The sequence below is a fragment of the Arachis hypogaea genome, chromosome 10 (genome assembly GCF_003086295.3).
Source record: "Arachis hypogaea cultivar Tifrunner chromosome 10, arahy.Tifrunner.gnm2.J5K5, whole genome shotgun sequence".
Classification (NCBI taxonomy): Eukaryota; Viridiplantae; Streptophyta; class Magnoliopsida; order Fabales; family Fabaceae; genus Arachis; species Arachis hypogaea.
Window position 1 is genome coordinate 7,343,282 of NC_092045.1, and position 12,196 is coordinate 7,355,477.

A 12,196-nucleotide genomic window follows, 5' to 3' on the forward strand; every position below is an offset into this window, starting at 1 on the left:
CAACTATGAATGGATTGTTATTAGCCATTCAGCTTTGTTTTTGAGATAAAAAGGAGACAGATAAAAGATATGAAATGTGTGTGAAGAATACCAAGGGTTACACATCTTTTTATAGATGTTATATATATATATATATATATATATATATATATCGTTTACAGTGTAAACGAGATATAGTAAAAGAATTTAAATCAGTAGATACTCGTAAAAATATTTATTTTGATAAATATTACATTTATTTTATTTAATAAAATAAAAAATCCATTTTTTTCATCAATCTGAAATAATATAAAGTTGATTTATCCTGCGTGACAAAATAAATGAGCTTAATTTACATAAAAAAATAATAAAAAAATTTACTGACTTTAAAGTTTTATTTTGTAAAATATCCAAGTAAAATTATACTTTTTTTATTATGTAAATTTAATGTTATAGTAGAAAAAAAAATAGATGGTGGGAATAGTTTCGCCTGTGACAATGTACGGACCAAGCTAACAAACAATTCTTTGCTTAGGAGGGAAAATTTGAGCATTGGTAATTGGTAATTTATTAGGATGACAAAATATGCCCTTTGATTTGCCAACTTTTAACCAAAAGCTCAGCCAACTAATTTATTAAATAAAACATATTCATAAAATAGTGTTATTTCGGAAAGCATATTGCCTCTCTCGCCTAACTTAGGGTCCGTTTGGAAAATTTTAAAAATAACTTTTTTTTTAACTTTTGACTTATGAAAAGTAGTAGTATTAATGTTTGGTGCAATTTTTAAAATTAAATTGCAATTTTCTAAGAAGCTATTTAGGAGTTTATAGAGAAGTTAAAAAAAATGACTTCTCTCATAATACTTCTACTTTTCATCATATTTCTATAAAATAAGTACTTTTAGAGTTAAAAACACAAATACAAAATAACTTATTTATAAGTTACTTTTAACAGAATTATTTATTGTTTAAGTTATTTTATCAAAAAGAACTTAATTAAGTTGGTTACCAAAACTGACCCTTACTACACTTCTTCTCGACATATGTTAATGTATATTTCTATACCAGACGAAATTATTACCACTTCTTTCTAAACTTTTTTCTCAACCATCGCATTAAGGCTCATTTTTGTCGATATAAAGATGGCATGTGTGTTGTGTCTTATTATAGAGTTTGAGTGTGTTAGATCGTCATGTAGCAGTTGCATTTTAAAATTTATGTAAAAGAAATTAGACTAGTTAATTTTTTTTAGTAAAAGTTAATACACAAATCGAATGGTTTAATTTGTGCGAAAAAAAAAATTTAAAAGTTGTATGGAGCTTATTAGACCATTTTTGATTAAAACATTTTTTAATTTTTTTATTTTGTGATAGAATAAATTAGACTGTTTGATCTGCTTTTAAAAAATTATTTTAAAATCTAAATAGAAATTGGACTAACTGATTTTATAGATCTATAATTCGTATCCCAATTGTCACATCTCTCTTCTTTTTCTTTCCTCAGTCGTGGAGAACTCTCCTTCTTGTTGATTTTCCTTTGTATTTCAAAAATTTTTTGGTGACAAAAAAATGGATGATAAAGTTATACTAAAAATATATTATGATGGTCAGATTTTATTACAAACATTTAAAAGAGTGCAATTTGTATGTAAAAATCCATTTTGATATTGTTATTTCATTCACACTCTTATTTAAAGAACTAAAATGTGTGATTTGTGAGAAGATCGATTCTCAAATGTCAAAGAGAGTGTCATGTATTTTATTAAGTATCATATATCGGTATTTGGTGAATTCGTTCAATTTCAAACCAATTATATAACTGATGAAGCGAGCATGCAAGGAATGCTTTTAATGTATATTGAAATTCGCTCTCAGAAGTCGTTCACTGAATTATATATTGAGTTCGAACAATCTAAAACTGACCAAAATATTGAATAGAAAGATTATAATAGTGACAATGAGGAGGAATTTGAAAGTAACTACGAGATCGTTGGTTCAGATGGAGGCGAAGATCAAGCTGACGGCACTATAAGGCATATGTGGCAAAAGTGATAAATGCACTAGCAAATCAACATCCGTTTGAGGAGCTATCTTTCATACACACATTGGATTTAGAGGTCATGCATGCACCATAATTTTTTGGATATATAAATACAGATACGTAATTGGGTATTTGTGCGAGAGATTAAAATTTTGTTATTTTTTATATCATCGACCGATTAATTAGTTATGTGACATGTGAAAATATAATTAATTAGAATTTATTTATATATTTATTTGGTTAAATTTAAGATAATAATCTTATGTATTTATTATTTATTTGGTTAAATTTAATTAACATTTATTTATGTATTTTTGTATTTATGGTTAAAATTGAGATAATTACTTGATTAGGAATGAATATATGTATATATTTATATTAATTTACTGAATATTTATTTTTGATGTGTATAAATTTAACATAAATTTATGATGATTTATTTATGATTTATAATTTATAAATGGATTTTACTTTTAATTTCACTTATTTAATAATAATTTATTAAATATTTATTATAACAATCTGAGTTTTTTTTAAATTAAATATTGAATTATTTACGTTTTATCATATTTGATAATTCTATTTAAAGAAAATTATTTTTTAAAAAAGTAATTAAATTGAATTTTATGATACTTCGAATTCAAAATTTATTAGAATTTATAAAAAATTTTAAAAATAATTGGGTATTTTCATATTGAAGATTTAAAATTTTAATAATTAAAAATAATAAAAGCTTTATACAATTTAATTTGAATAATTGAAAATTTTGGTTAAAATTATGAACTAAAAGAAAATTTATTTATTTATCACTAATTTTAAATTATAATATTTAATTAAAAATGATTTGTGGTTTAAATAAATAAATAAATAGTATTTTTAAAGTTAATTATATTAGAATAAGTTTGATTTTAAGTTAATAACCCAAACTCTAAATGTAACACCCTCACTATCAGAATGTCACGCTTCCGGCTGTGCCACTCTGATAGCAAGGAGTATTACGACTACTTCATATATCTAATATTAAAATAGGAGCCTGTGACTCAACACTGTACCATTCCTTTTTATGAAAATCGGAAAAATAAATACTTTAAAAATAAGCAGGCATAGATTCATATACAAGACTCCTTACATAATATCTTATAGTATAATATACATATAAAACATGCAACTCCTATCCCTCTTATAAAATTGTAATAACAAAGACGAGGGAAGAAAATAATCTATACAATACAACAACGTATAAACCAAACGCAGTATAACTCTCCTTAATGCCTCTTCTTCTGGTTCCTGAAAAGGTAAAGCTATAGGGGGTGAGAACCTAACCATACAGCCTCACCACGCAGTTTCAAAATTGTCATAAGAAGATATTTAATAAGAAAAATATTTTCAAGCTCAGTGATTATTATTGTCTTATGAATCTTTTAAAAACTAATAGGTAATCGTTCAAAATCTTTTCAAAGAAACAATGTTTAATCTTTCAGAAATCTGAAACCTTTCCTTTCTTATAAGAAAATCTCAATCAGAAACCAACCACGCAATCAAACAACACAATCATTAGTTTAGTACTAAAATTCATTCTCAAATGTAACACACCAGGACAAACACAGGCAAGACAGACAAGGAAAGTACAAGTAGGTAGCAGTTACAGCAAATAGTTCAAGTAGCAGTTAAGAACAGTTTAGCAATTAGGCAAACTAAAACAAGTTCAAACCCAAGCAAAGCATACAAATGCATATGATGCATGCCTGTCCTATGGCTGATGAGGCTCATCTATCGGTTATCCAGCCAACCCGACAAGTCTGAATTGTCCTTAGACTGTCCCCCGACGTGCATCCCCAAGAGTCTATGTATAGTTTTTTTCTCAAATAATCAATATTACTCAATGGGGGTAACATTCCCGGAAATTTATATAGTGCCCGGTCACACTTACGTCATAGGGTCAACAAAGTATCGAGTTTTCAACCTGGTACACATGGTGGCAAGCCAAAGTACTTTATCCAAGGAACCTCGTATCTCAGATAATTCAATTTCATAAGCCATATAAATAATTCATTCAACATTCATCAATGTTTAAATCATTCTCAACATCATCATCATTCATCAATCTATATCTCATTTCCAAATTCATTCAAAATCATGTTTCAAAGAAAATCCTCATCGTCTTTCTTTCCATTCTGTTCACTAACAATTCCCAATCCAAAACATAACTCTTCCTTTGATAATTGAAGTAATCTTAAATCATATAATGCTTAAAATTAACCCTTTTAGAATTACTACTTCAAATAAAACTTCTAATTTTATAAAATTTCGACAACATCTCCTCTAAAATTCGGATTCTGCCACCCTTTCGGGTCCGATCCAAACATTTCTCAAACATTTTCTAAACCATTTCTAAATCTCAATCATTTTCCAAAATTCAACCAATTCCAATATCAAATTATTTTCAAAGCGAATCAATGCCAATAATAAATCTCTTTTTAAAATCAAACAAGCTCAAAATTAAATCGTTTCCAAAATTAATTCATTTTCATATTTCAAATCATTTCCAAAGCTGATTCGTTTACATTCTCAAAATAGCTTCAAAACCAAGAAAGCCACTTTTCATAATAATCAACGAAATAACCTTTCAAACTAATTTCTTTTCAGCAATCACAAACTACTCAAGTAATCAAGCAATCAATCATTCAGTCTAGCAAACCACCACATTTATAAGACAATCAAAATCACAGACTCAGACTTATGTTTCTCACATTAATATCTATTTATAACAATTCTGTAAGATAAAATAAATTTTAAGAAAACCCCTACCTCAAATAATCGAAACTCATAAACCAAACGCATCAAGAAACCCTTTCTTTTCAGCCCGAAATCAGTGGCAGATGCAACCTCAGCTCCAAACCGCTTATGCAGTAACCACAACAACTATAATCACAACAGAAAATCATTTTAAACACAGAAATTAATTCACTTGCGTTAATCCACTAAACTCATCAGGTACTCAATCCTAAAATATTTTAACTTTAAAACAATCCCCCTACCTCGATTAGCCGAGTTCGCATAAACCTATTGTAACAACTTCCTTTCCTTTTAATTCATGGCAGCCATTTTAACTGCTTCTTCCAGCAACAGCGACGATGGAACAACACCGCAGGCAGCTACAAAACGACAATGACGGTAAATCTAATATTCTACTGTGGTTTAAGACTGAGTAAGCATACAAAGAAATATTTATGTAAAGTATGACAGAGTTAATTAAGAAATATTATAGCAAGACTAGGCGCAACAGAATAACCTTATCAGAGGAACAAGAGACTAGAATTGCAGCAGCTCTGGTGACCCTCACCGGCAAGAACAGAACCGACGGTAACTTTAAATGGACTGAGATAGCAAACCCTAAGAAACAGAAGCGAAATTTTGGAGTAGCAGCAGCGCCGCTGGTGGCTCAAAGCATCAAGAACACGACGCTGGCTCACCTTCAGTGATAGCAAGCTCCACCGACAACAGAGGCGCAGCTAGAAGCTTTGGCAGCGGCGGATCTAGTGGTGGTTCAGACGAAGACGACCCCGGCGACTGGGTGAAACTGGCTCCGACGGCGCACGGGTGTCCTTCCTCCTCCTCTCTTTAATCGCGTCACTCCCTCTCTCTGCGGCGGTGGAACGGCAACAGTGACGAGCTTCAGCGGCGGCGAATCGCGGCGATGGAGGTTTGGCAGTGATGAACGGCTTCTCCTCCTCTGTGCGCGCTCTGCTCCTCCCTTCCACCAATCAGCGACGGCAACGCGAATAGGGTGCGGCGGTGCAGACGATAGCAGCTCCCTCTCTCTTTCTCTCTCAAACGCGTCGCTCTCTCTCCCCTTGGTTCCTTCCTGCGATGGTGGTGTGGCTCGACGGCAACGGAGCGGCGGCACGGCGGTGACGATTGCACGCGGTCCCCCTCCTTCCCGGTCTCCCTTTTCCCCAGATCTCTTCCTTTTTGCCCTCACCGTTTCTTTCTTTCTTTTTCTTTCTTGCTTTCTACTATTGCTGCTGTATGTTAGATTAGAAAGGCGAAACAAGGGCGGCTAAGATTAGCTTAGAAGGAATTAAGGATTTTTATTTCCATTAGGGTTTTATTTTGGGAAATTAAAGTTAGGGTAAAATTCATATGAGTAATATAACAATTTTATAAAATCAAGAGTAATGGGATAATTAAAAACCTATTTTAACCCAACACTAGTATTTATTAAAAAAAATACTATTTAATTATCAACTTATAAATTATTTTCAAATAAATATTCTAATTCGATAATTAGAGATAACATAATTAATTTTCTTTATTCATAAAAATTAAAGTATTAAGTTTTCAAATTACAATTATTTAAATCAAACCATGTAAATTCTTATTATTCTACAATTCCTAAATTTTATAATTTAAATATGAAAATTATCCAATAATTATAAAATTAGATAAAATTTTTAATTTAATTATCAAAACTTGATTTAGTTAGCTTTAATAAAATAATTTCTAAAATTAAAATTTTTTATAAATAAATAAACTGAAATTGACTCGTAATAAGATCTTTCAAAAGTTTTGGGTCTTACACTAAATCCCCAATTTTAAACCCTAATTTCACTAATTCTAAAATCCCTCACCTTAACATCTGTCACCCTCCTCTTCTTACTCACATACACGTACTTTCATACTCGTCTACTCTTCAGTGAGCCACGCTCACCCTTCCTTCACTACTCCACGTTACTCATTTTTCACCACTTCTTCACAACACACGTTCATTATAATTCCTGAAGTGAAATACATATAGAAAGAGCAAAGAGGAAAAGAGAGAAGAGAAGGGGCTCGGGGAGAACGGGAAGAAAGGAGGGAGTCGCGTCCTGCGCCAAACCGCCGTTGAAGGCTTGCTGTCGTCATACGCATGGCCGTTGGGGAGCAGAATCGCGAAAGAGAGGGACACTGTCGATGTTGTTCAACAAGGAAGGAAGAACTGCGCGAGAGAGCCGAGGAAGAAGACGCAGCCACTGCCACTGACCCCAGCCGTGCCCCCATCGAGCCCAGACAAGAAAGAGGAGACGCGGGCCTAGAACCCCAACGAATTAGAGGAGTTGTGCCTCAGTGTTGTCGTCACCATGGAGAACCGTCACTGTTGAAGCTCTGTTGCAGCAACTGCTGCCATAGCCGTTACTCTTCCATGCTGCTGTCATGGGTGTTGTTGGTGTGGTATCCGTTGTGGTGAATTGGAGGCTGCCGCTGAGTTGCATGTGGCTGTCGAAGCTACCCTCACTAACGCCGCTGCTATTGCTAGTTCGGTTTGAGTTTGCTACCGCCATAATTCCGCCTTCGATTCCTCCTAAATGCGACGTTGAGGTAGAGGTTTTGTTTTAAAAATAAAGGTTTTAAATTATGAATGCTATTAAAATTAAATGAGTAAATGCAAATAGCTTATGGTTGCTTTATGTGAATAATTGATGAAATTGAGATGAATTATAAATGTAATTGGTGATTGAATTGTTGATTTAATGTAATCGTTATTGATGATGATGTTGTGTTTTGAAGTTATACTGGCTGCTAATATTAATGATGATTTTGCGTAGTGAATGTTGTAAGGGTTAGAATTGTGAGTAATGGGTAATTGTTAGACGTAATTTTTTATTAAAAATGATAAGCTAGTAAGATTGACATTGTTGAAATTCTGTTCATTGGTTGATTTATTATTGTTAGAAGAAGTGCAGATTTCTAATGTTATAAAAGTGTGGTTATATGATATAAATTATATAAATTTTTTATATGAATATGAAACTGAGGTTTCGAGGCAGGGTTATGACATAATTTAAGTATATATAGTGATGAGTAATGGGAATGGTTGTTGGTATAAGTTAGAAAACTAGCAGACTCAATTTGGTTAGTGAAACTTAAGAAGCTTTACTACAGAAATTTCTAAACAGTTTGGATAACAACTTAAAATAAAAACTGGGAACAATCCGGACATGATTTTTGAACCAATCTATTTTTCTATCAAATTTCAATGAGTTAAGATTATTCCATAAAAATTTCATAGAATTTGGCCAACTGATTTGAAAGAAATGAATTTTTGAAGTTTAGTAGTTGCTACAGATTTTTTTGGTTTTTCTGGTTTTGTAGTACCAACTTTCTGCTATAACTTTCAATTTATTTAGAATTTTGAGTTGCTTCTAAAAGGATTTTAAAGATCTATCAATCTATTTTAAGTGAGTATAAATTTCATATCCATTTCTATTTTTTAGAGTTAGTTATGCCTCTTTGAAGTTGGAATATTCACAGAAAATTCAGAACTAATTTAAAAAAACAGGACAACACTTCCGACTGATATTTAATTAACCAAATGAGGTGCTATGGATCTGAAATTTGTTTGTCCTAAATTTTGGGGGCGTTAAGTGTATTCTCATCAAAATCTAGAAGTGTCGGATTATAATTGTATTTATCATAAATTTTTCAAAAATAGAACTGCCTGCTGTATTTTTCCAAATCTTCTTAGGACCGCAGTAAATTATCAATAAGTTTGCCACCAAATCTAATTAAAATTCGAATATGATAAAACTTTAAATTCAATCCGAAGGGGCATGTCCAATTTTGGCAGCATACATATCCTTAGTTAAAGGAAAAGGAAAGGTTAGGTTTTATATCAAAAGAGTTAATGTTAAACGGTGATGCGGAGGGTCATATAATTAAATGGTGATGCGAAGGTATGTATGATAAAATGGTGATGCGGAGGCATGTATAAGTAAGTGGTGATGTGGAGGCATAAAAAAAGAAAAGAAAATACGAAACAATGAATGAAACAAAAGTTGAGAAATGTTTATTGAATGGGCCTTGTGCCAAATTGCTAATGCGAAAGTGCCCGCCTAACTGATAGCCTGAGACTGCTAATGAGGGAATATTCGCCTAATTAATAGCCTGTTTCTTACCGTGATGCCAAGATATCCTAATTGACATGGGTTCCCCTATGATGATAATTGTGCTTAATTGATACGGTAAAGAGACCATATTTGGGGTTCGCCCCGAGTAACATCGGGTTCTGGGTAGACAACCGACGCATGATGAGCTCATGGTCTGCGCTAGGAACAGGCATGCATCATCTTGTTTGCGTATTTACATTTGATTGTGTTTGTTTTATTTTGTTTATTTGTGATTGAGGTGTTGTTTTCAGTGTTTTTAAATGGCGGTTATGGCGGCGCCATAACGGTATGGCGTGTGGGGTTTTGACCCTGCCGCCATTTACTGGGCGCAGCGATGGCGTTGTAACAGGGGGCGCCATGGTGGCCACAATTGCATGGCGCCATGGTGGAACGCAATCTGTATGGCAAAAATAGCGGGGATTTTCGGGTGTTCTAAAAAAATCTGAGGGTGGTTTGGGTAATTTAAGAAACATAAGTCAGGTCCCACTAACCACTAACGCTAGTAATCAGCCCCTCATTCAAAAACTCCATCCTCTGCTTCTTTTTCAAAAAAACCTCTCTTCGTCTCTGTTCTCTCATCTCTGCGACCTAGATTTCTGCACCATGCTGCCATCCATCACCGCCGCTCATCTAAACGCCCTCATGCCACCCGACGCGTCGCTCGTCTCTGTTCTCTTATCACTGTTGCTCATCACCTGTTCATCACTGCTAGTTCGTACAACGTGTTTCATCTTCTCTACTCCTATTTTTTCTTTTCTCTCTTCCCTGCTGCCCCTTCTTTATCAATAATCAGTGTTAAACTTCTTTTCCATTTTTTTATTCAGTTCATTATGTTCACTTTTACACAAGCCCTTTATTCTAATGCTCCTACCCCTGCCTCTGCTGGTCCTATTGTTGATGTTGTCCCTATTGGTCCCACGACTCCTGTCCGTTCTAATAGAGTTAACCCAGGCAGGAAATATATTAGTACAGTAGAAGAAGAAAATACCATTGACACCGTATGTAATTTTTGTGGAAAATTTATGAAAGGAGGCATCACACGGGCAAAAGAGCACTTAATGATCAAGCCTGGAAATGTTGTTGGATGTAAAATAGTTCCAAAAGATGTTATTGTTGAATTATAGGAGTATTACAATAAAAAATTGAGGAAGATAAAGTGCCACACCGGGAAGCACCAAAGAATAGAGTGTCAATACTAGGAAACTTGACTTAGAGAGTTTGGGGTTCGGATTGTCGGAGGAAGATGCTCAAGGGATTGATGAACCTCATAATCCAACTCCAATGGCAGCAGCTAAAGAGAGTGCAAGTAGTGCTAGAGGGGGTGTAACTAGCATGAGAGGTCCAATAGACTTGTTTGTTAGAAGACCTGAAACTGCCATTGCAAGAAACAAAAGAGAGAAATTGAGGCAGCAGAACATCAAGGAAGCATGTAATAAGGAAGCAGTTCATAGAGTTCATCGATACATAGCATGGTGGTTCTACTAAGCTGGGATTCCATTGAACCCAGTAAAGTTGAAGAGTTTTCAAGAAATGTTGTGGGCTGTTGGAAGCTTTGGTCCCAATTTACCTGCTCTCAGTTATCCTACTCTAAGGGTTCCGCTGCTTAATGAGGAGTTTGAATACACCAAAGGATTGTTGAAGGGTCATAAAGAATAATGGAAAAAGTATGGTTGCTCTATTATGTCAGATGCTTGGATGGATAAAAGGCAAAGGAGCATTATTAATTTTCTTGTAAACGCTCCAGCTGGGACAATATTTTTGAAGTCTATTGATACTTCTGATTATGTGAAGACTGGTGAGAAATTATTTGAGCTTCTTGATGATGTTGTGGAGAAAATTGGTGAGTACAACATTGTTCAAGTTGTAACTGATAATAGGAGTAATTATGTTCTTGCCGGTAAGTTGCTGATGAAGAAAAGACCAAATTTGTTTTGGACTCCTTGTGCTGCCCACTATTTCGATTTGATGCTTGAGGACATTGAGAAGTTACCATTAATTCAAAAAACTATAAAAAGGGCCATTTCATTGGTTAGCTTCACTTATAGTCACTCTAGCACGTTAGCTATGTTGAGACACTTCACAAACGGTAAGGAGTTGGTAAGTCATGCAGTCACCCGATTTGCCACTTCATTTCTCTCTTTGGAAAGGCTTTATGAGGAGAAAAAAATATGAGAAGAATGTTCACCTCGGATGAATGGACAAAGAATAAGTTGTCAAAGGAGGCAAAAGGGAGGGAGGCAACAAAGATTGTTATCATGCCCTCTTTTCGGAATCATGTCAAGTACACCCTTAAGATCATGGCCCTCTTGTTCAGGTGCTTAGACTTGTTGATGGGGAGAAGAAGCCACCAATCAGATATATTTATGAAGAAATAGAGAAGACAAAGGAATGCATCATAAAAATATTTCTTAATGATAAGTGCAAATACAATGATGTTTTTAAAATCATTGACAACAGATGGAATTGCCAACTACATCGTCCATTGCATGCAGCCGGCCATTTCCTAGATCTCGAGTTGTTTTATGAAAACCCTCGGATTGAGCTGGATTTAGAAGTTACAAAGGGGTGGTTTGAGTGCATCACTAGATTGGTGCCAAGTCAATCTGTGCAACAGAAGATATTGGAGGAGCAAGCACTATACAAGACTGGCTATGGACTTTTGGATCAAATTTTGCAAAATCTCAAAGGAAAAAGATTTCACCCGGTAATATTGTTATAAATTTTACAAAGCTTTATAAATTTAGTTCGATTAAAGGCTTAGACAAATTTATTTTAATTTTATAGCATTTTGGGGCGGACATATGGGCATGAAGCTTCAAATATGCGAGACCTTGCTATCAAGATCTTGAGCTTGACTAATAGTGCTTCTGGATGTGAGCGCAATTGGAGTATATTCGAGCATATTCATACTAAGAAAAGAAATAGGCTTGATCATAAAAGGATGGAGAGTTTGGTCTTCATAAAGTATAACCAACAATTCATCGAGAGGTACAACCTTAAAGATGAAGTTGACTCTATTGCACTAAATGATATTGATGAGTGTAATGAGTGGTTAATGAGAGAAATTGGGACCGCCACCTTTCGAAATGATGATAATGTGGATGATGATGCTGATTTGGCTCATCAAGATGACAACACTTTGAGTTGGAACCTTGTTTTTGAAGCAATGGGAGGACATGAGCCTACGACAAATACTAGAAGACAACAAAATAGAAAAAGAAAAGAACCTGCAACTATAAGACTTGATGC

At 34.0% G+C, this 12,196-nt stretch overlaps 1 protein-coding gene and 1 long non-coding RNA gene across 5 annotated transcripts; one reads left to right on the forward strand and one right to left on the reverse strand.

The window, feature by feature from the left end:
- Window positions 1-3,079: 3,079 nt before the first annotated feature.
- Window positions 3,080-6,072, reverse strand: LOC112715009 (uncharacterized). 4 transcript variants are annotated; one of them, XR_011866417.1, is made up of 5 exons: window positions 5,495-6,072; window positions 5,314-5,414; window positions 5,060-5,176; window positions 4,830-4,943; window positions 3,080-3,308 (listed from the first exon to the last, which is right to left on the reverse strand). It is a non-coding gene; the product is annotated as an uncharacterized lncRNA (long non-coding RNA). The 4 variants fall into 4 exon arrangements; XR_011866418.1 differs by lacking the exon at window positions 5,314-5,414 and having other exon boundaries at window positions 5,495-6,035; XR_003159437.3 differs by lacking the exon at window positions 5,495-6,072 and having other exon boundaries at window positions 5,314-5,452.
- Window positions 6,073-10,228: 4,156 nt separating this feature from the next.
- LOC140175564 (uncharacterized) lies at window positions 10,229-11,666 on the forward strand. Its single transcript, XM_072204074.1, has 3 exons — window positions 10,229-10,376; window positions 10,635-11,044; window positions 11,262-11,666. Exons 1-3 carry the CDS (start codon window positions 10,229-10,231, stop codon window positions 11,664-11,666), a joined length of 963 nt encoding a protein of 320 aa, XP_072060175.1.
- Window positions 11,667-12,196: the final 530 nt, after the last annotated feature.